This window comes from Rutidosis leptorrhynchoides, chromosome 2 (assembly GCF_046630445.1).
Source record: "Rutidosis leptorrhynchoides isolate AG116_Rl617_1_P2 chromosome 2, CSIRO_AGI_Rlap_v1, whole genome shotgun sequence".
Lineage (NCBI taxonomy): Eukaryota > Viridiplantae > Streptophyta > Magnoliopsida > Asterales > Asteraceae > Rutidosis > Rutidosis leptorrhynchoides.
Window position 1 is genome coordinate 184,786,206 of NC_092334.1, and position 24,936 is coordinate 184,811,141.

Sequence of the window (24,936 nt, forward strand, 5' to 3'; positions counted from 1 at the left end):
TATACCCTCGAACATTACCCATAACCTCCTTGGCAATAACCCATAATTTCCTTAGCTCTATCCCGCTCAAAAATCCATTTTGAAGGTGACACGCTCATAACCTCGTCGTAGTATTTTAGGTATATATACTACTAATAATAATATTATAATAAGATTAATAATAATAATATTAATCTTAATAATAATAATAATAATAATATAAAAAAATAATAATACGGAGGAATGAATCGAGCTTTTATAGTATGTGGCCTGCTACAGTACCTCATGCGATCGCATGAGTTTTCAGTGTTTTTGCCATGCGATTGCATGGTCGCCTTATCTGTTTTTGTTTGCTAGTTCGTCGACATCAAATAGTGTTTATTGTAGCAAATAGTGTTTACTGTAGCAATAGTATTTACTGTAGCAAATAGTGTTTACTGTAGCAATAGTGTTACTGTAGCAAATCACTGTAGAACTGTATCAAAATAGTGTTTCACTGCAGCACTGTAGCAAAATACGGTCTCACTGTAGCAAATAGTGTTTACTGTAGCAATAGTGTTTTACTGTAGCAAAGTCATTTTACTGTAGCAAATAGTGTTTTACTGTAGGAAAGTCGTTTTTACTTGTACATATATATATATATATACATAAATATAATTGTTCATAAATCGACGAGAGCAGTCAAATGTAATGAAACAGTTCTAAAATTTTGAGATTCAACTTCATAGAATTTGCTTATCGTGTCGAAAACATTAAATCATTTAAAGATAAAGTTTAAATTTGGTCAAAAATTTCCGGGTTGTCACAATTATTGATTTCGGCGGTAGTTGGGATGAGCACTTGCCTTTGGTGGAATTCTCGTGCAATAATAGTTATCATACTAATATCGGGATGCCACCTTATGAGATTCTTTATGGGCGTAGGTGTCGAACTCCGATTTGTTGGGGTGAAGTTGGTCAAAGAGAAATCGGGAGTACCGATTTGGTTCTAGAGACGAATAGCAAGATTGAGAAGATTCAGACTCATTTGAAAGCGGCTCAAGATAGACAAAAGTCGTATGCCGACAAACGTAGGCGATTGATTGAGTTCCAAGAAGGTGACATGGTGATGTTTAAGGTTTCGCCATGGAAGGGTATTATTCGATTTCGAAAACGGGGAAAGTTAGCTCCTCGGTTTATTGGACCGTTTAAGATTTTAGCTCGTGTTGGTGAAGTTGCGTATCGTTTGGAATAACCCGAAGAGCTTGCGGGGATCCATAATACATTTCATGTTTTCCATCTCCGTAAGTGTCTTGCGGATGATTCTTCATGGGTGCCTTTAGACGAGATTGAGCTAAACAATATGTTAGAGTATATTGAGGAGCCGATTGCTATACTCGATGAGAAGGTCAAAAGGTTGAGAAACAAAGAGGTGAGAACTTTTAAAGTTCAATGGCGTCATATTAAGGGTTCCGAGTTTACGTGGGAGCCCGAAGAGTTTGTTTTGGTATATCTTCCTGCTTGTCATGTAGCTTGGATCGCGATGACGCAATCCAGTTCAAGTGGGGGAGAGTTGTAACATCCTATTTTCCCAGATGGTTGGGATGCTGTCCAATGTGTGGGACGCCGTCCTGTGTTGAAGGACTGGACGCCGTCCAGTATTCTGGACGCCGTCCTGATGTACTGGCGGGCCAGCTGTCTTACTTTGGTTATATTAAAGGGGCTTTTTGGTAATTTTACTTATGGAACGAGTTTAAGGCCCCTAGATCAGTTCATTGAGTGTCATCACTCCATTTTCAACCACCACTTCTTATCTACTTAAATTCTAGAGAGAGAGAAGGGTTTTAGTGTGAGAAAGCTCAATCCAAAGAGGAAGAAGCTAGTTTCGGGTCAAAGTGAGTGTTTTAAAGTTGTTTATCTACTCCCTAGCTACGTTTTGATTGTAGTGGTAAGCCTTAACTTCGATTTCCTTAATTTAATTATTTAAGGGTTAGGGTTTGGGTTAGTGGTGAACTTAAAAACCCGTTTGTTTGTGAGTTGGGGGTTTTGGGTGAGTTTGGGTCACAAAGACTCAATGATGACTAACCTAGGGTTTGAAATGGTAAATTTGAACTTATGAGCCCTAATTAGTTAAGTAAATTACTAGCACACCTTGATATTATGTGAAAGTGTGTTAATTTGGTTAGTGGATGACCCGAAATGGGCGTGTTGACTTTAAAATGATTAAATGGGTAATTGTTGACCTAGTTGGGCAAGATGAGTGTGAAATGTCCTAAGTTTCGGTTAGTCGGTGTTGTTAGACCTTAATCACTAGGTTTTAGTGATATATGATGGGTCTTGACCTTAATTGGACGGTTTTGGTATAAATTGGTCAACTAATGCATTTAAGTCATTAAATGCACAAGAGTGTATTGTTGGTGTTAAGCCAACGAATTGTATATTAATTATATACATAATGTACTAGGTACATTGCGTTGAAGGTTGCGTGCTTGATTAACTCACCAAAGGCGTTAAGGTGAGTGGAATAATTATATATGTATGTATATGATTTATTTACTTGTGGGGTATGGGTTAAAGTTCGATGTTGACGATACCATATCCTAGAGTATATTGTTTGTTCATTTTGATGAGGGTTTAAGTTCGATGTTGATGATACCTCATGTATGGATTTAAAGTTCAATGTTGACGAAGCCATACCACTATTGTAGTGACATTCGATGAGGGTTTAAGTTCGATGTTGACGATACCTCATATGTGGGTTTAAGTTCGATGTTGACGATACCACATTAATTAGGACGGATGGGGAATAAGTTCGATGTTGACGATACCATTCGTTGGGCTAGCCTTGGGATTTGAATACTAATGGATGTTGTGAACATCAATGATGTGTATTGTGTTGTAGCATGTTGTATTGTTTGCGTTATATGCTATTGTTATACTAGCTTGTGTTATCGAGGATTTAGCGTTATACATAATGAAGGTATGCTAATTAAATTGCTAGTATGTATGCGGATTTGGTATAAGTGTTTGCAAGTAAGTAGGTTATATATGCATGTGTATAACTATTGCAATCACTAAGCTTTGCTTACCCTCTCGTTGTTTACTCTTTTTAGGTTCCGGCGTGGACAAGGGTAAGGGTGTTCGGTTAGATTAGTGGCCTCCCGCTTTATTTTGATAGGGGACGCATTGGGAATGTTTAGCTTTTGAAGTTGGCCAAGATGTGGGTAGTTTAACCCCAAACACTATGCTCTAGGTGTCGTTTGGAATTTAAACTCTTATGGTCGAACTTGTATTTTTGAACGAAACTCGTAAAACGGCCGATGTGGGCCCGATGTTGTAAAACTTGATTTTATTGTGGAAAACTCTTAGTTTTAATTATGTTAACATGTTGTGAAAAGGGTTTCGTCTAAAAGTGTCGGGAAGCGGGTTTTCCGCTCACGTAAGTTGAGCACGGGGAGCAGAAACTGACAGTTCATTGGGACGCCATCCTAAATGTTTGGACGCCGTCCTGGCCTTCAGAGCTGGACGCCGTCCAGTATTCTGGACGCCGTCCAGATGTACTCATCCAAAAAAAAAATGGGCGTGTTTTTGGCATAACGAGGTTTGGGTCGTTACATTATAGGTTCGTGAATCTGTCGAAGGTCAAGTCATATTTTTCAACATATTGAAAAATCATATTATTTACTCTCTAAGATTTACAAGTGAGTTATAGTCCCACTTTTTTCTACTCTTTTAAATCTTTTGGGATGAGAATACATGCTTTTTGTTTTACATATTAGACACAAGTGGCAAATCATGGTAAATTATTCATTGTGAGTTGAAACACAAATATTCCCTAATTTGGTAACTTTTAATTACTGGTTTTTGCTGGTAAACGCGAATCCTATGGATAGATCTATCAGGCCTGGCCGCCCCATTTTGTGCTAGTCGCGCTAGTTTTTAACGAAATGTCTAGTACTTTGTTAGAAGATACACATGTTTCTGTGTATATTATATAATGCAAGGGTAAATAAAATGAGACAAGTTAAGTTACCAAGTGCTCACGGAAGATGTAATAATCATTTTAAGACGTTTCTCAACATTAAATCTGGTGGTCTAATTTTATACAGTTTATATACTAAACCTATAATTCACTCAACATTTTTGTTGACTTTTCCTCACATGTTTTATTCTCAGGTGATGATTGATTATGTGCTTACACTGGTATTAGAGAGTCTGCATTGTGTCGCAAATTTTATTAAGACATTTGCTACTGTTGCATTCAGTTTTCATACATTCAGTTATTATGGTTGTTGGTTGATGTTTGAGCCAACATTTATTTCTTTTGGTTTGTATTTAAAACTTTTAAATGTTGGATTTCCTTTTTGGGTAATTCCTTTCAATAAAAGAATGCAATGTTTGTTTAAAAATGTTCATATAGAGTTATTGATCAATGCTGTAGGACCGAGTAAATGTTGGTCGTCATGGATTATTATGACGAGACGTTTCACCTAGTCGGACAAATCGACAATGAGGTTCTTTCAAACTCTTTTGAATTCAATTTTGATAATTTCGTTAAGCTTTATGATTTAAGTAGTAGAGTTTGCACTAGTAATACCAACTTAAAAGAAGAAAAGAGCTCACTTAAGCTAGAAGTGTCTAGGCTAAAGGAAAGAATAGCTAACTCACATGAATGCCTTACTTGTGATGATCTAAAGCATGAAAATAGAACACTTAACAAAACCGTCAAACTACTTGAGAATAAAATCAAGTTTTCAATATTTAATAAAAGTGAAAAACTCCCAAAAGACACCTTAAGTGTTCAACGAACTAGCGATAACAAACATGGGTTAGGGTTTAAAAAAAGCACCCTCAAAATTAAATCATCAAAACAACAACCTATAGTGTTTGTTAAGTCTCAAGAAAATCAAAATGTTACACGAAGTGTGCGGTCGAAGCACGGTCCGACCGTGAAGTCGACTGCAAGCCCTTTTCCAAAAACTAAACCACCAAAAAGGGTAGAATCTAAAGGGAATTTCTTAGAAAATAAGACTAATCACTCTAGAAACCCTGGGAAGAAAATCATTGAAATAAGGGCTCAACCAAAAGGAAACTACAACGCTAAAGTAGTAAAAAGATGGGTTAGAGTAGGAGTATTCAATGCTAATCATCCCGGACCCAATAAACATTGGGTACCAAAGTCATTAATAACCAAATATAGGTTTTCCTAAATGGCGTTGTACAAGAAGAAGATTAGATTATTGATAGTGGATGTACAACACATATGACGAGGAACAAAGACTTCTTCACAAGGTACAAAGTTCATAATGGTGGTGACATAATCTTTGGTGGTGACGTACGAGGTAAAATCGTCGGTAAATGTAACATCACTAACTCTAAAATTACACTTAAAGATGTGTTGCATATTAAGAATCTAAGTTTTAATTTGCAAAGTATTGGGAAAATATGTGATAAAGGTATAACATGACATTCACTAGGTTATGTTCACATATAACCAAAGATGGTAAAAACGTTATAAACGGAATTAGGAAAAAGGGCCTTTACACATGTAAACTAAATGATGTTAAACATTTAGATATTTATCTCACTTCCATTCATGACACTAGCTACTACTTTATGGTATAGGAGACTTGGGAATGCTAACATGAAATTAATTCACAATATATCTTCTAAAGAAATGGTTAGAGATTTACCTAAGCAAAAATATGAAAGTCATTTTTGTGATGCATGTAAAGTAGGAAAACAAATCCATGCTAGTCATAAACTTAAGAACTTCATTTCAACTAAAAGATATCTAGAACTCTTACACATGGATTTGTTTGGTCCATCATCCGTTCAAAGCTATGGTGGGAATTTCTACACCCTAGTAATTATTGGGGATTTTTCAAGATATACTTGGACACTTTTTCTAAAACACAAAAATGAAGCTTTTGAAAGATTCATAATTTTTCCTACAAAAATACAAAACTTGCTTGAGTGTACAATTGCCACCATACGAACGGATCATGGAAGAGAATTTGATAATGATGACCAATTTGGAGTCTTTTGCGATTTACATGGAATTTCTTATAATTTCTCGGCTCCTCGCACTCCTTAAACTAATGGGGTTGTTGAAAGGAAAAACTGAACTCTTCAAGAAATGAGTAGAACAATGTTAAATGAACAATCAATCCCTAAAATTTTTTAGTGTGAAGCGGTCGCAACCTCTACGTATATTCAAAATAGAGTCCTAATTAGACCTTCAATGGATAAAACACTCTATGAAATTCTAAATGGTAGGAAACCCACTGTAAGTCATCTTAGGGTATTTGGATGTGAATGTTTCATCTTGAACAAAAAAGAATACTTAACCAAGTTTGAACCTAAAGCCTATGAAGGAGTATTATTAGGATATTCTTTAGAAAGCAAAGCCTATAGGGTTCTAAACAAATACACTAATGTCATAGAAGAGTCATTAGACGTCACCTTTGATGAGACTCTTCTACCTAAGTCTAAACCAATTTTAGATGATGATGTGATTGAACAAGAAGCCATTGTGACTAGCACAAACCAAAATGAGTCTAAAGAAGTCGAAGAAACCAATGAGAGAGAATATCACTTGGAAAACGATCCTAGTAAAGACAACTTAGAATTCAGAACCGACCTTAAACATATTAAGGATCATCCAATAGAACAAGTCATAGGAGACATCAACACTAGAACTACATGATCACAAATCTTCAATCTAGTTGCAAACTATGCATTCATCTCCCAAATAGAACCCAAAAATGTCAAGGAAGCATTATTAGATGAAAGTTGGGTAGAAGCCATGCAAGAGGAATTAAACCAATTCCAAAGGAGTGATGTATGGGATTTGTTTCCCTTACCAAGTGAGCAAAATATTATAGGAACCAAATGGGTATATAGAAACAAACTAGATGAAGATGGAAAGGTTGTTAGAAACAAAGCTAGGTTGGTTGCACAAGGATATAGTTAACAAGAAGGAAGCAATTATGGTGAGACCTTCCCCCGTAGCTAGACTAGAGTCCATTAGAATACTCCTTGCATATGCATGTGCTAACAACTTAAAACTATATCAAATGGATATTAAAAGTGCTTTTCTAAATGGGGTCATAAACGAAGAAGTATATGTGTCACAACCCCCGGGCTTTGAAGACTTTGAAAAACTTATCATGTGTTTAAACTTAAGAAAGCCATATATGGACTCAAACAAGCACCTAGAGCTTGGTATGAGAGACTTAAAACCTTCCTTATTGATCATGGATATGAAATGAGAAAAATTGATAATACATTATTTGTCAAAAAGCATGAAAATGAATTGATTATTGTTCAAATATATGTTGATGATATTGTATTTGGTTCTACTAACGAATCTCTTATCAATGAGTTTTCTAAGTTAATGCATGATGGGTTTGAAATGAGCATGATGGGTGAACTCAAGTTCTTTCTCGGACTTCAAGTTAAGCAACTAGAAGATGGAACGTTCATTAATCAACAAAAGTATATACATGATATGCTTAAAAAGTTTGGGATGGAGAACTCAAAACCTATGGCCACTCCTATGGCCACCAATGTCAAGCTTACTCTTGAAGGAGAAGGAGATTCATTCGATAGCACGAAGTATAGAGGAATGATTGGATCTCTTCTATACTTAACGACAAGCTGACCCCATATAATGTATAGTGTGTGCTTATATGCAAGATTCCAAGAGAATTCCAAAATGTCTCACGTAGAAGCGGTCAAACAAATCTGTAGATATTTGAAAAGTACCATGCACCTTGGTCTATGGTATCCAAAGTTCACCGGTGTTGACATTATATGCTTTACGGATTTCGACCATGGAGGATCGTTAATTGATCGAAAGAGACAAGTGGTGTATGTGCATTTGTCGGAATTTGCTTAACATCATGGTTCTCTAAGAAGCAAACATCCGTTGCACTATCCACTACCGATGCGGAATATGTTATCGCAGGAAGAGCATGTGCGCAAGTGCTATGGATGAAACAAACCTTCATCGATTACCGTATCATCTCTTTTGAAAAACCTAATTGTCGTGATAATAAGAGTGCTATAGATTTATCTAAAAATCAAATATTACACTCTAGGACTAAACACATAGACATTAGGCACCACTTTTTACGTGATCATGTCCAAAAAGGAAATATTGTGATGGATAAGGTAGACTCCACCGAAAATATTGCTGATATCTTTACTAGTCCTCTGAAAAAGGAGACCATTACTCTACTTAGGAATGGGTTGGGTATGATGGAACTTGTGCCTTAAATAAGCTTACTGAAGATGTGCGGTCGAACCACGATCGATGGTGGGGTCAACCGCACAACAGTTAACGGCTGTTTTATCCTTTTCCTCACCATCTTTATTATCTAAACCACCTTTTTACCAACCCCACTCCTTTCATAAACCCCAACCACTAGATTCTAGACATTCATTATCTTCCTTCTCTCCAACATCTAGTGGTCCTCAAAAGGTAAGCTTCCAAATTTTGTTTATTTTGCTTACTTTTAAATTTTATCATGTAATCCTCAATCACTTGCATAATCACACATGAGAATAATTTTTGTGTTTTTCATAACTAATAGGAACACTTATTTTGATGCATAACCTATCAATTGTGTGAAAAAGTAACTTATACAAGTTTCAACTCATAGAGTGCCAAGTAGGAACTTTTTCTTGCATAATCTACAAGTTAATTTTCTTTTCAAACCACTCATGCACACACAAATATTTGACCAATATCTTATGATAAAAATCAATCTCATGATACTTATCAAGCAATGGTAAACAAAAACTGAAATGATGAACCTTGTGTAACTTTTCAAAATGACACACCTTACATGTTTTTAAAAATGTGTCTAGACAAGAATTAATCGACATATGTCCATCATATAGGTTTTCAAAATCATGTTATCAACATGGATTTTGCTAAAATACTTATGTTCCTAGGAAATAACTAACACACGAGGGCAATGTGCGGCATATCACCAATGACAAATGGAAACTCGACCACTTAATGAAGAAAGAGTTGTTCACTATGACGAATTTCCAAACCTCCACAAAACATTCACTCAAAAAGTCATTCTTAAATCTAGATGAGGTTATCTACCTACCTCTTATCCGAGAATTTTAAGCCAACTTTGAACTTGTCAACACTAATTAAGTTAAATTTAAACTCGGTAGGAAGTTTCACACTTGGCCTCTTTCATACTTTGCTACGGTCATGAAAATTTCCTCACAAGGTCATAATTTCTACACCCATCGAATCGACCTTAGATCCTTGCACCCAACTTATCCCGTACAAGAAGTGCTCTCTACCATCACTCATTCGGAAGCACCTCAAAATATCAATCGCTGCATTCGTATTCAAGATTCCAAGATCCGCAATGATCTTCAACTCATTCTAACCGTCATCCGACACAATATCTTTTGTAGGGAGAATTCGGTTGATCATCTCTTGGAAACCGAAGTAGCCATCCTATGGTCCTTTTTTTCAAACGAGGCCATAAACCTAGCCTTTGTTGTAACTCAACGAATGGAAAGTCTTTGAAATCTTCCTAATCATCCGCTTCCTTATTCCATTCACCTAAGTCGCATCTTCCGCCACCTAGGGATGATAACTCCCTTAGAGATTCCTCGCCCGGTGTCAACCACCCCGCTTACCTTTTGGATCGTCACTCCTATCACTATCCTTTCTTCCGACCCTGAGGACTCGAAAATCTCGAATGCCGTCAGCACCAATGCTAATTATCTTTAAAAATGTTGGTTAGAATTTTCGTAAGGGCGGGTTGTTATGTTAAATCTAGTTCATGATTAAGACTTATGATTGAGATGTGTAATGTATTATTATTATTACGACTTATGTGTACTAATGATCTTTTCTATGAGTTTTATATTGCACATTTCAAGGAGGAGCTATATCATCAACCGCTACATACTATTCAAGGGGGAGCATTACTCTAGGGCGCGCTTAGTAGGGGAGCTAACCTTTTTACTTCAACAAAAGGGGGGAGAAAGTGTACGGTAAGTGATGTTAACACATGGGTTGTATTATATGCTTAAGCACACTTACATAGGTTTGTCATCATCAAAAAGGGGGAGAATGTTGGTTAGTAATCCGATATTAATATTCAAAGTTAAACACTTTATTTTGATGATGACACCAAGTCTCGTGTGCTTACACCAAGGTATACAACAATACACGTTCATAAGCTTACACTATCTCTAGCAAACGAACAATACACAAAACTGATAAGTCAAAAGAGTCATTTGAAAACACACTGAAGGAGCACGGTCAGTCCACGGTCGAACGTAGGCCAGACCGTGGATACCCTGTACCTTTGTTCTTCGAAACAAGGTACACGGTCGACTCCACATTCAGCCGTGGGTCGACCGTAGAAAACTACTGCCCGATTTTTGATTGAAAAATGTTTGACTACTCTTCGGGGCATCTATAATTTACAAAACTTGTTTAAACATACTTAGAATAGTTGCCTCCTTCATATTCAAATGAGTTTTGGTCACTAAAACACTAATCTTGGTTAATCACATCTAATGACACATTAATGACACTTTTAGCTTATGAAAAAAGTTAAACATTCAAGTATGGCTAAGGTTATTTTTCAAACTATATTTTCAAATCTAATTTAAAAGTAATGAAACATAAAGATGGTCATTAATTCCCAATTAAAGAGATGCTCTACACTTGATTAACCATTAAGCACTAATTATGTGTTTGATAAGAGTTTAGTGTAAACTCCCAAAAGTCTTCATATAAAATAAAGTTACTCTAATTTTGAAGCTTGAAAGTAGCCAATAAGAACACATACTTGCAAAACTAATGTTGACAAAAGGGTTGAAGACTAGTGACTTGAAGTTTGGAAGCATATGGTTGTCATGAGATCAAAATTCTGCACTTGCCTTAAAAGGAGATTAATAACACACCTATAGTACAAAGTGACTTACCTCTTTCAAGCTAAGGTCAACTTCAAAGAATGCTTCCAAGATAAAAGGGGTAATGCAGGTCTTTTCAGATGTTTTTGACATCTAATTGCTGCCATCTAATAAGGGAAAAGGCCAAAGTAAAAGATCTCAAACGGCTACAAAATTCAGAGAACAGAGCTGCACGGTCAACCCACGATCGACCATGGGGTGAGCCGCAGTCATCCGAGTTTGAATTTCTCTTGCCTATAAAAGCCAAACCTTGGAGCACTTGAAGACTTACCTCTTGCACTTACATTTCTATACATTTACTGATATCATTCAAATTTTCATTATAATCAATTTAGAGTGATTCAATCAAGAGTGATTGTAAACTTAGTTGTGAGTTTACTTGTACATTATCTTCTTAAAGGGATCTAGAAGAAAAGTGAGGTTTCACTTAGTTAAAGCATTAGGATCTTATGATAAGAGCTTTTGGTGATTGTGAATTCTTCAATGGGACGTAAGGGTTCATAAGTTGCGGCTTATCAAGGAGCTAGTGTTGTATCCGGACACTCCACCGAGTTTGGAGCATCATCGTGAAACTAACTCTCAATTCGCTAGAATTGAGGAGTGGATTAAGGAAAATTAGTTAACGTCTTCCCGAACCACTATAAATCTTCGTGTTTGTTCTCTTATCCCTTATATTTGTATTTATTATACTTGTGAACAAACTATTCAAATCACACTATAGTAATCTCAAGTTCTAAATCGAAAAAGTTTTCAAAATTACACTAAGTAACTATTCACCCCCTGGTTACTTACATGTTACCTTTAGGAACAACACAAATGATGCACAAGAAGAATCTAAAAAGGAAATAATTAATACAGAATGGAAAATTCAAGATTAAAAATAAAACCCGAAATATGTGTTTCTACTAGGGCGGAGAAAAAAACCGAATTAACTGCTAAAACTGAACCTTATTAACTAAATCGAACATATAGCTACGGATGTGGTTCACATTTTCGGGTAAACCAACGGTTTGGTTATGAAAATAAAAAATAATTGCACCACACCATTATATAATTTTTTACGTAATAAAATAATATTTAGAATCATAGTTTTTGTTATGAAATAAAAGTGAATCACAAAAATTTTGGAATAACACAAGTTGTATATATCATATCATATATTCATCTCATCATTCATCACAACTATTCAATGAATAAACTCTAACATATCCTTCTTTTAACATATACTCCATTATCGGTTGGCGATACCATGTTCACCACGATTCCATATTCATTATAACAAATTGCAGTTTTATTATCCTTTGATGTTCACTTTGTAACAACGTATTATATGTGTGTTGTGACTTGTATATCTATCATTTTTAGGGAGAACATCGATCATAGATTCCCTCTTAACCTTTAAAATTATATATATATATATATATATATATATATATGATATATTCAACAAATATCGTATATGATATATCCTTCTTAACATTTAAGAACAACATATATACACAATGGCGAAGCTTCTTGAGGGCATGGGAGGGCCCCCCAAAAAAAGTTTCGGTTATAACTTATCCATTCAGATAATTATATAAATGAAAGGGCATGGTTAAGTGGTTTCTTTAATGCTAAAGCTTTATAGTGCCTGTATTTTGGCGAGGGTTCGATTCATGCTTCAACTTCTAAATAGTATGCTTAATTTTTACTCTGTAATAATTAGTACTCCGTATTATAATTTTTTTTTATCTATATTATTTTCTTATATCATAATCTACCCAATTTTGATATTTTGAGTTTGAATGATGTTTGTAATAATTTTTTTTATGTCTATCATAGTACACATTTTATTGCTTTTTAGATAATCATTCATATTTTAAATCATTTTGCGTTAAAATTTATCGTACTTTTTATTAGAAGGTTTCCTATCGTTTACACTCGCCCCCTCAACACATGTTTTCAAGCTTCGCCACTGTATATACATATATACCTAACTAAAAAGAGATACTATCAAATAACTCAATCTAGGTACTAAAACTCTCGTGTACCCATTTCATTAAAAGATACATAAAATCAATTTCATACCGAAAAGACAAAGCTACATAGATAATCCATATGGTTTGTGTGATCTTGCACGTTTAGTCACTAATTTATTTATTTATTTATTTATTTAAATAGTGAGGTTCAATATTGCACGTTTAGTCACTCCGTCTCACAAGCGTTAATTTATTTCGTTCAGCTAGATCAAAAGACTTGTCCATGATGAGTAAAATCATCATTATCATTTCTTCTTCTTTGACGTTCTTCATCTTCATTTTACTAAAAAAAAGAACAAAAACCCTTTTTCATCTCCTGAATTTCTTGCCTCCAAGTAGTATTTCGATCAACCCATTATCAATTTATGTATCCATCATAAACTAACCAAATTTCCCTTGTTCTTACCTGCCCATGTTATGGACCTCATAATGCGGACGTCTTGCGTTCAAACCTCACTTGAGGGAGTTTTATCATTTTCGATATCCACAAGGTAAGTTTCATTCGTCGCATTACAATTTGCATAGCTCAATAAATCACTAAATCATCAATGTCATTAGTTACAGTAACAACATACTCATCAAACTTATATTTTATTCAAAGAGAAGTGTTAAGCACTAAACGAGCTAGATTTACCGGGAAAAAAAAAACGTTGTTATCACATTATGAAAGAAAGATACTCTATAAATTTAAATACAATATCTGAAACATGTAATTGACACATTTGTTTGTTTATTTTTGGAAATCTCACATTTTGATTTTTTTAATGTAATATAATTAAAGGGCAGTGTTTATTTATTCGTAAACATTTGAAATCATTGACGTCTTATACTCGTATAGTGACTATTTTTTCGTATATATTATTTTTTGTACCATATTTGTCGGTATGTAATTTGTCCTTGTCGTACTCGATAGATCAACAAAAAGTTAATTATAAAAAGATGACTACTGATTACCAACTAAGACTTATTCAAATTTAGTTATCATAGTACTCATGTTAATTAATTCAAGTTAGTTAATTCTTTGTAAGTTAAAATTTACTTAACCAAGTTAGCTAAGCTACTTGAGCTCAACTATTTAAAAGCTTGTTTCAAAGTAGAAATCGAACATATATCGAAGATCGCGTAGTATATATGAGTTTGAGGTTCCTATTGGCGGAGCCATGTAGAAGACTATGGGGTCAAGTGACCCCAACGAAATTTCAAGATATATTACTATGTGTATGTAAAAATCAGTAAACATTTTTCTCCAGTTCAGTTGGTTTTGGTGAAGCATATACTATTAGAGGGTGCATGTTCGAAACTTGTTTACAAACATTTTTTCCTACTTCTTTTATTACAATTATTTTTCTGCTTGGTATTCTAAAACATCAAGGGACACTATGGGATGATGTTTCGTGGTTTGCTTCATTTTTTTTTTTTTTTTTGTGTATGTTTAAGTTTACACTCTTTTGAATTTTACCATCATCAAAAGTTAAATCTTGAAATTTTTTTTGAAGTTCACTCAAGGTATTTATCTACTATAATATAATTTTTTTATTTATCAAAAAAAAAATAACGTACGAAACATTTACGTTTTTTTTAATGTTTATATCTGTCTAAGTACGTAATATTTTGTGACACTAACCACTTACAATCCTGGTTATATTGAGTTCGAATAAGCTCGTGAGTTTAAATGAGTTTTTCATTTATAAATATATATATATATATATAAATGATTTAACTTGTTGGATGAAGGTACTCTTAAAGACAAGTTCATACACCTTTATCATTTAGAAACGAATAAAGAGTGTAAGATTGCAGATCGATTTGTGGATGGTTCATGGATGTAGTCATGGAATAGAGTGGACAATGGTGCCAGGAATAAGTCCCTCATGAGTTATGAGTGACATGCTTGCAATATTGGGTCAGATGTTAATGAATCAGACCCTAGATTCGTGGAGATGGAAAATCAGTGATGATATTAATTTTTCAGTTTCCTGCTCCAGACGATATATGGACGAGATCCAGTTGCCTACTTCCTAGTCGTGTACAAGATGGTGCAAGTATTTGTATCGTAAAATCAACATTCTTTTGTGGAGGATTGCTAGAGACCGGTTACCGACTCGTCAAAATTTATCATGAAGATGCATCGACATTGACCAAATAGGATGTGCATTGTGCAGGTATGGTATTGAGTCATTAAATCACGTAATGTTTGATTGCTAGGTAGCGAAAGATCTTTGACGATGTATTCGAGTGTGGTTTAATAGGCCCATTCTGAAATTTCGTGATTGGTCCGAGTTGATGTCTTGGCTTGATGATTGGCATGAAGATTGAAAGTTAAAGACATGTTATATATGATAATTGCCTCTTTGGTTTGACACTTATGAAGATTTTGTATTAGCGTGATTTTCTTCCCTCCGATGAAGAAGAACTTGTTGTTTGATTATGGTATTTTTCATGTCTTTCATTTGGATTAGTAGTAGAAGTAAATTCAATGTAAATTGAAATTCTTGGCGCATTAAACCATTGTAATCGTTTGCTTTTCCTAGCTCCTTGCTATGCGGGTTTATTTGTTAATAACGGTAACTGTTTCAAAAATTTATATATATATATATATATATATATATATATATATATATATATATATATAACGGATTCAGGGATAAACAACTTTAGGGGTATAAGTCGGATAATCACATTTTTTTTTTTGTTGTTGCATGTTTTATATTCATAAATCTGCATCAAAATGCTTTCCTAATCTATATTATTATAAGCTAAAAATATTCGAAATTGTTAAAAAATCGATGATGAATGATAATAATCATGATGAATGATTAATTATAATAATCATGATGAATGATTAATTAATCATTCATCACTCGGTTGATGAATGATAAACTAATTATTCATCACGATTATTATCATTTATCACCGATTTTTTAACGATTTTGTTATTATTATTATTATTTTATAAATTTTGCGTTTTCTTTCATTTGCATATTAAGAGATCCTAAATAGATAATTTTTTTTCATATATATATATATATATATATATATATATATATATATATATATATATATATATATATATATATATATATATATATATATATATATATATATATATATATATATATATATATATATATTATTTTGAAATTTTACTTATCCAGTTTGTACCCTTTTAAGCTTATTCATGGATCTCGTTCAAATAACAGTAACTATCACAGAGTATACATTTAAACAAGTTGAGTTTGAATCGAATTCATCTTTATAGAATATTAATGGATTTGAGCTTGAACTTAATATATTAAGTTCGAAACAAGTCAAGCTAACTTAGGATCATCTATAACAAGGCGTGCACAAGCTTGTGTGTCACCAACACACACCCAACACGCCACTAACAAGGCATGTTGGAGGTCTTCAATGTCGACGTGTGCCAGGAGCACGTGGAAGAAAGAAGGCGTGCAAGGATTTTTCTTTTTTTGATTGGTTCAGTTTTCTTTTTTAGTTATTTTTTATATTTTTTTCATCCAACTTCCAATCAGATTAAAATTATCACTCAACACACCACTCAACACGTCACCCAATTATTTTCCAGTTTACTAGAACGTAAACACCTTACCTCTACCTATCAACACGCCCATTTTACCCGTTATGATTGATTAAAGATGTTCTTAAACCACGAGTATGTTATTTAAACTTAATATGTTTGGCTTGAAAAGAGTAATAATTTTTATTTTAATTCCTTTGATAAAATCCATCTATTTGAATCGTATTAGGAAACTGAGACGAGTGTGCTGACTAAAAACAAAGTAGTCACTATATGTTACCAAACAAAAATAGACTTACCGCGTGTAAAAAAAAAAAATGCAAAAAACTTCCATGGAATCGATACTCATCAAACTTCACCACTACTGCAACATTTCTTTATCTAACAGTGGTGCCCAAATCCAGCAATCCAATTTTTATTATTAATCCTAATCCTATTATGAAGTACAAAATAACCATACCACTATTTCTTTTCTTCTTCTTACTTAAACCTATCTCCGGCAAAGATGACTGTAGTCCAACCTTCTGCAGCCCAACCGGACCTCAAATCCGGTTCCCCTTCCGGCTCAGTAACCGACAACCGGCTAGCTGTGGCTTCCCCGGTTTTGATCTAACTTGTGATAACAAAAATCAAACACTTATAAAGCTTGCGTCAGCTAGATCATTCGTCGTTAAGCAAATTTCATACACTTCGCAGGTTTGATTTAATTTTACTTATTATTTAATTATCTATCGTTGCAGAAACACTTGCATCTATCAATTGAAGTATTAAAATAATTTAATTAATAATAGTTTTTGAGTGAATTATATGTTCATGAATGATGCTAACAGGCGATGAACATCGATCCAGACTTTTGTTCGCCGGGGAGATTAGGGGATATCAAATTACTAGGCACACCGTTTGATTTCAGTATGATTGAAAGTTACACATTTTTTAACTGTTCATCACAGAATGTAGGGTTTATGGTACCGGCGATACCGTTTCCTTGTTTAGGAGGTTTGAATTATTCAGTGTATGCTGTACGGACAGATTGGATTAGGTTTGGAAATGTACCGGCCACTTGTCAGGCTATAACGACAGTTTCGGTGCCCTTTAGGCGGTTAAATGATATCAGTAGCGAATTGACGTTGGTGTGGTTTAGGCCGTTTTGCGGATCTTGTGAAATTGATGGTAAAACTTGTGAATTGAAAAGTGATGATGGAGAGACTGTTTGTTCTGATGGTTCAAAAGATGGTAAGTCTCTTTTTCGATAACGGTACACGTTTTTATACGTAAGGTACTAATCCTACCGCTAGATTAGTAGATTTATAGGTAGAAGGTTTTCCCTATTCGGGCTACCCAGGAGGGCGAGTAATCCGACCTTATACTCTGATGTACGTAGTCCACCAGATTAATCCCTGGCAGTTTCCAACCCTTCCCAGGCCACCATAAACTATTCGTCCTAGACAACATTCGAACCTAAGACCTCTTCCAAGGAACTCAGACCCCAACCGCTAGATTGGTAGATTACTTATCTTGATTGTGTTATTACATTTTTAACTTGGTTTCTGAGCTTTCAGCCTTTCACTATGTCAAAAAACTTTATATAATTGAAGTAGGTAGTTGGTAGATCATATACGTTGCAAAAACTCTGCTAGTTTGTTTGATTGTTAGATAAATATTATCACAAAATTTGAACATTACTGATAATTGCTAAATTTGCTATATTTATTTATTATGTACGAAATGGTACTCCAATTTGTATGCAAATTTTAATCTTTATATGTTAGTTTTGTTCGGGAGTATCCTATCATTATGGTATCCATGACTTTTCAGGAAGTATATGTATCGTTCAATATTTATGTTTGTATATATAATTTTATATCTTTGTTTTTTTTTCCTGATCATGCTGATTTTTTTATTGCTATTTCTGTAAGTAATATAACAACGATACGAGTCGATCTAAGATGGTTATAACATAAGCTTATCAGGTTACACCTTTTAAATGAGCAAAGGTAACCAGAATCAAGATAGTAACACAATTTCTGTAAATGTGGTTTAGTCACTTTTTTTGTATGATTGTTGGTATCATTATGCATGATTTGACTACAGCTTTAAGGTAATTAAACAATGTTAAGTGAATGCTTTTAATATTCGCAGATGACAACTGTGTGCATATTGAACGCTTTTAATATTTGTAGATTGCTGACTACTCTTATAGTACCAGTCAACAGTTGAATAGTCTCATCCAACTGATGAGGAGTAAATTAATCCTTTATTTTATTGTAGTAATTAATTAATTTCTTTGGGCATAAGTGTTTCTAGGCCAACACAACCCAAACCAAAGCCAACCTGTTTTGACATAATCAACAAACTAGCTATTTTTTAACCCAGATCCATTTTACCACCTCTCAGTTTTAACTTATAATCTATTAGAGTGAGTACTAAAATAACTTCATTGTGGATTGTGCTTATTTGGTTGTTGATATATACAGGTATCCCGAAGGGTGCCAAGTACGGGCTAAGCATAGGTATAGGCGTACCTGGACTAGTATGCATCGTTGGGCTTATATGCTACATTTTTGTCAGGGTGAGGGATTATAATCAAGGTCAACGTCATAGCATTGACCTTTTCTCGATTGCAATCACCCCACAACCACCCACAACAACCGGCCTAGATGGACCCACAATCGCGTCCTACCCAAAAACCGTTTTGGGGGAGAGTTGTACATTACCTAAAGACAATGGCACTTGTGCTATATGCCTTTCAGACTACGAGCCTAAGGAGGAAATAAGAACAATCCCAGAGTGTAATCACTATTTTCATGCAGAGTGTATAGACGAGTGGCTCAAGTTAAATGTAACTTGTCCGGTATGCAGGAAATCACCCGAAACTTCGTCTTTAGTTACACCTTGTTTTTCAAGGTCATCAAATTCTTCGAATTCATCAAACGCAAACACAAACACAAACACAGCCACAACCACTGAAACATAGAATTTTGATATTGTCGTATTTGTATATTATAACTGAAAAAGAGCCGGAGTTTTCACAGTGTAGGGTGTAGATGGATTGCCCGTCTTGGGATTTCGATAGTCATTCATTACTTTATGAAGCTTTAATATATGTATCACTTGTATAATAGTAATAATAATTTATACGAAAACAACATTGGGTATTCATGTTTAAGGAAACTCAAAAGTTACTTGATGAACTTTGTTGAGTTGTTCTAACTTTCAAGATCTATTTATAATTCATAGTACATGCACAAAAAACATTACTTGTATATACATATGGTCATTTTGTGGTGCAATCTAATTTGTTACTTCTGTTATACATGTCTTGTGGTTATTGAGTGTCTTCATGAATACAAAATATAAAAATGTATGATAGAGGTACGATAGCGAGTTAGTTTAGTGACGGTGAAGACCATTTATGATATACGAGCTATATAGCGAGTTCAAATAAAAACACAGGTCAAGTTGCCAAAGGTGTGTAAAATTTATCTGTCAATCGTTAAATGTTGGCATATGATATTAGTTCTACATAGGATTTGCAAGCTAGTCGAGCACAAATCGTGAAGAGCTCGAATCAAGCCGAGCGTAAACAAGATTGAGCCCGAGCTTGAACATATTTTGACTAATCTTTTAGCAAACCAACTAGTTCGAGCTCAAGCTTTTTATATCGAGCTCGCATAAGCTCGAGAGCCTAAACAAACATTTCATGTATGCGTATTAATTATTGGTTATTATTCTCCTTTATGTGTTTTCATATATTAAGCTCGAAACGAGCTAAGCTCGAACTTGAACTTGACTTGACTTGACTCGTTTACACTCTAGTCTACACAAACTTGCTAGTTGTATCATTGAAAAGATAATGGCGATTATGTGTTTAGGAAATTTGAGGCCTATATATATAAACTTTTTTATTTATTTAAACTATCAATTAATTTATATTAAATTTAGATTATACAAAACTTTTGTTGGGACTACTGACTGTTTACAAAGTTTTTATACGAAAAAATTAACCAAAAATCTTTAGAAAAAACGTTATTCGCTGGTGATGCTTCATATAGTTGATAGGCTGATGCCTTTTCACATAATCCAAATTCCACCAAGAAGCCGATTTGTTAAGTTTGCCAGACTGAAAAAATTAAAATGTACCTACATCTCAAAGCGTTTAATGACATGCCCTTATATTTTATAATTGTAAAAATGCTTTCGCATCATCCACTATGCACCGTGCGTGGTGCGTACTACCGAGATAATCACCAAGACAACCTATTATCTTCACAACTCGCACCAAACACGAGCAACATGCACACTGTTTGGTGCGTGGTGCGAGTTGCACCGGAACTTTGGATGGAGTATCTTTTGATTCCTTGCTCCGATTTAGTAAGCGTTTTTTTAAACATGTATTTTCTAGAGATTTATTTGTTGGAAAGCTGCTGAAGTGACAGAAATAATTTTGAAATTAGACATCATATTACGATCTACGTCAAACGTAGAAAATGTTCGATCTGCGAAATGTGTTATTTATTCAAAGTTAATGAGGAGTTACATGTATTTTTAGTCAACATTGGTAATAAATTTAACGAATTACAAATTAGAATATTCAATATTTAGTTATGAGTGGTCAATATTCAAAGTTTTGGTGCAACTCACACCACGCACTGCACACGTGTTTTGCACGAGTGTCAAGGATAATAGGTTATCTCGATAACAAACACCAAATACCAAGCATCACACATGGTACATGATAGAGGATATTTATGCAATTACAATTTTTCGAAGGTATATTGTTAAACACTTTGGATATACCAGGTATTTTGACCAATTTCTTCAATTAGCAGGTCAATAAGTTGTTAATTTTATGAAACTAAAAGGGCTGAACTTGTTTATTTACAAAGTGTTAGATCTACAAAACTAACAACACATTTTTTGCCCTGTTTTTCCTCTCACCACAGACTTCTACTCGCCGCTCGCCGTCGGCTACCCGAAACCGCAACCGCAACCGCAACCGCAATCGGATCGGAAACTTCTAAGGTTAGATTAATTATCTGTGAGCTAAATGCTTCTAGTGTTTGATTGTGCTAATTTACGAATTACATATTACAAATTTTATGATTCAAATGCTATTACTTACAAGTGTAATCACTTTTAGTATGCTTTAAAGTCGCCTTGATTTTTAAGCCATAGTTAGTTTAGTTCTGACCTCAAATTGTGTTTTTGTCGTTTTAATTGTGGATTTTTCTAAACATAAGGCTATGCTTAAGAATTTAGGACATGCATATTTTCATGTACATAATTAAAACATCTCAAATAACTACCTCACTAATTGTAATGTAGAATCACAGGTTGTTAGCTTTAAGGTTATTAATGTGATATTATATATTATATATAACCAAGGCTCGAATCTCGAGATTAGATAGTAAATTTGTTTGTTGATTGTAGTATGGCTGGAGGGAAAATTAGGAAGGAGAAGCCTTCGCGTGGTGGGGCCGGTGGCGGCTCTACCAATCACTATCAAGGAGGTATACAGTTTCACAAATCTAAAGGTCAACATATTCTGAAGAATCCTTTACTAGTTGACTCCATTGTTCAGAAAGCCGGTATCAACAGTACAGATGTCGTTCTCGAAATTGGTCCTGGTACTGGTAATTTGACGAAGAAGCTTCTAGAGGCTGGGAAGTCTGTTATTGCTGTCGAGCTTGATCCACGTATGGTTCTCGAGTTGCAGCGTCGTTTTCAAGGCACTCCGTATTCTAATCGACTCAAGGCAAGTAATATCTTGTAATTTTGTTTATTTTCAAATGTTTAATGGTGCATCATTCGTGTTTATGTTATATGCTTTTTTGTCAGTAGACTTTTAAATTGTTGCCTGTGAATTCCTTTCTAGAGTTTACGTGTCAAGCAACAAAGCCGACTATTTTTTATACGAGCAAACCGATTAAAAGTTAGTTTAAGTCTATTTTTTCGAAAGGTTACATGTGCCTTTGCAGAATATAATATATATTTATAATGCCAACGATGAAATGTTTTAATTCCCTTCGGTGATGCACAGAATCCATGACACTTAAGGGGGCGTTTGGTTCGTGGGATTTGGAGGGATTTGCATTTCAAATCCCATAGAACATGGGCGTTTGGTTCGTGGGATTTCGTGGGATTTGGAGGGATTTGCATTTCAAATCCCATGAAATCCCATGTTTGGTTGGAGGATTTGGTTCGTGGGATTTGCATTTCAAATCCCTTGAAATCCCATAGATGAAGGATTTGAAAATCCTTTGTATATATGAGAGATTTGAAATCCCATGTTCTATGATTTTACGTTTACGATTTACGTTTCGGGTTTCGGGTTCCCGTTTCGGGTTCGCGTTTCGGGTTCGAGTTTCGGGTTCACATTTCGGATACGCGATTCGGGCTCGCATTTCGGGTTCAAGTTTCGGACTCGCGTTTCAGGTTCGCATTTCGGGGTCACGTTTCGGGATAGCGTTTTGGGTTCGCATTTCGAGTACGCGTTTCGGGTTCGTGTTTCCTTGTCCATTCGGGTTCGCATTTCAATTTCGGGTTCGCATTTCAATTTCGGGTTCGCGTATCATGGTCGCATTCTCATTTTGGATTCACGTTTCGATTTCGGGTTTTTGTTTTGCGATCGCGTTCCCGTTCGAGTTCGCATTACAAATTTGAGATTTGAAAACCTCGAACCAAACAGACGATAGGATTTCAAATCCCAGGATTTCAAATCCTATGGGATTTCAAATCCTGGGAATTGAAATCCACGAACCAAACGCCCAAGTTTAAGTAAACTATTGTGAGCTTTAAACAACTTATGCGGTCAATAAAGGTTACTCCTTTATTCAATTTATGCTTTTTTCCATTAAATGGAATTTGGTACAACCTGATTTTGATGTCACCGATTTGCATTTTGCAACATCTTAACCAATCGTGTTTACAAATTGCGATACAAGTGTTTATATGTTTGGGAAATGATGATAAATGATATCAATACAATAATCATAGGTTCAGTACTCTGTACTCTGCTGATTATAACTCTTATTTGCACGTCAGTCTGATCCCAAACTGCACTTAAATTTGAAAACTTCATTCATGAACTGTGTAGGATGTACAATACGCAAGAAAAGATTATGTTTATAAATCAATAACAAATATAGTTTTTTTCTTTATTTCACTTCAAAATACTGTTTGAAAGTCCTAATTTTTACAACCTACAGTACCCAAAGAGCAATAATAAATTCATGGCATATGTAATATGTTAATCTCGAATGCAAGCTAACAAAATGCACTAATCTGCTTACAGGTTATCCAAGGAGACGTGCTCAAGTGCGATCTTCCGTACTTCGACATTTGTGTAGCCAACATTCCATATCAGATCTCATCTCCTCTTATATTTAAATTATTGAATCACAGACCTTTATTTAGGTGTGCCGTAATAATGCTCCAAAGGGAATTTGCAATGAGATTAGTGGCTCAACCTGGTGACACTCTCTACTGCCGTCTTTCAGTAAACACCCAACTCATGGCTCGTGTTTCCCACTTACTAAAAGTAGGAAAAAACAACTTCAGACCACCACCAAAGGTTGACTCATCTGTTGTCCGAATCGAGCCAAGAAAACCCGGCCCGCTTGTCAACTTTAAAGAATGGGACGGGTTGGTTCGAATGTGTTTCATCAGGAAGAACAAAACCCTTGGCGCAATCTTCAAGCAAAAAAACGTGCTTTCAGTGTTGGAGAAAAACTACAAAACCCTTCAAGCGTTACAAGTTTCTCAGGGTGGTGAGAATCAAATGGCGACTGATGCATCTGTTCTTGGAGATTCGGGTGAGTTAGCTATGGAGACTGATGATGATGATGATGATGATGATGATGATGATGATGATGGTGATACGAAGGGGTCGGAGTTTAAGAATAAAGTTATGGGTGTGTTGAAACAAGGTGACTTTGAAAACAAGAGATCTTCAAAGCTTGCACAAGCTGATTTTATGCATCTTTTATCTTTATTTAACCAAGCGGGTATTCATTTTTCTTAAATGAGTTGCAAATTTTTATGATATATGTCATCTTTTAGTCTTGATTGTATAACTATGACACCTTTTTTTGATTGCTTTAGCTTGTTTAAGTTGGATTTTTTTTGGATATGTTTAGTTTTGGAATTTTTTATGATGATTAAGTATGAATTATGGATGCTTGCATTTAGCTTTCGCAAATCTTACAATTAAACAAAGAATGTATGTAGAGGCGAAGCCAGGAGGATTTCATGATAGGGGTTGCTTACGCGATAAAAAAATTGATATAATTACTCTATCGATAATAAACATTCCATTTACGTAATAGACGATCAACGATAACAAATCCATCCAGATATAATAACAATGTATCATTACAAAAGAACATAAACGACCACAATTCTTAAATAAGAACAAGTTTTTTCCAAAAGTAATCATCAAAAAATAGATTAATAT

General features: G+C 34.7%; 2 protein-coding genes and 1 non-coding gene across 3 annotated transcripts; all 3 read left to right on the forward strand.

Moving 5' to 3' along the window:
• The first annotated feature begins 16,841 nt into the window (after window positions 1–16,841).
• Window positions 16,842–19,743, forward strand: LOC139891599 (RING-H2 finger protein ATL22-like). The gene is made up of 3 exons (XM_071874576.1): window positions 16,842–17,177; window positions 17,312–17,714; window positions 18,956–19,743. The coding sequence occupies exons 1-3, from the start codon at window positions 16,920–16,922 to the stop codon at window positions 19,453–19,455; spliced, it is 1,161 nt and encodes a 386-aa protein (XP_071730677.1). The 5' UTR covers window positions 16,842–16,919; the 3' UTR covers window positions 19,456–19,743.
• A 1,681-nt stretch (window positions 19,744–21,424) lies between these two features.
• On the forward strand, window positions 21,425–24,670 carry LOC139891600 (ribosomal RNA small subunit methyltransferase-like). The gene is made up of 3 exons (XM_071874577.1): window positions 21,425–21,503; window positions 21,912–22,236; window positions 23,776–24,670. The coding sequence occupies exons 2-3, from the start codon at window positions 21,913–21,915 to the stop codon at window positions 24,502–24,504; spliced, it is 1,053 nt and encodes a 350-aa protein (XP_071730678.1). The 5' UTR covers window positions 21,425–21,503; window position 21,912; the 3' UTR covers window positions 24,505–24,670.
• Window positions 23,436–23,537, forward strand: LOC139895402 (small nucleolar RNA Z122). Its single transcript, XR_011775855.1, has one exon. It is a non-coding gene; the product is annotated as a small nucleolar RNA Z122 (small nucleolar RNA).
• Window positions 24,671–24,936: the final 266 nt, after the last annotated feature.

Excerpts from the sequence above, each read along its gene's own strand:
- LOC139891599 (XM_071874576.1), top strand. The coding sequence starts at position 16,920 with ATGAAGTACAAAATAACCATACCACTATTTCTTTTCTTCTTCTTACTT. Across the intron at positions 17,178-17,311 it reads AAATTTCATACACTTCGCAG|GCGATGAACATCGATCCAGA; the intron begins GTTTGATTTAAT and ends TGATGCTAACAG. Across the intron at positions 17,715-18,955 it reads TTCTGATGGTTCAAAAGATG|GTATCCCGAAGGGTGCCAAG; the intron begins GTAAGTCTCTTT and ends TGATATATACAG.
- LOC139891600 (XM_071874577.1), top strand. The coding sequence starts at position 21,913 with ATGGCTGGAGGGAAAATTAGGAAGGAGAAGCCTTCGCGTGGTGGGGCC. Across the intron at positions 22,237-23,775 it reads CGTATTCTAATCGACTCAAG|GTTATCCAAGGAGACGTGCT; the intron begins GCAAGTAATATC and ends ATCTGCTTACAG.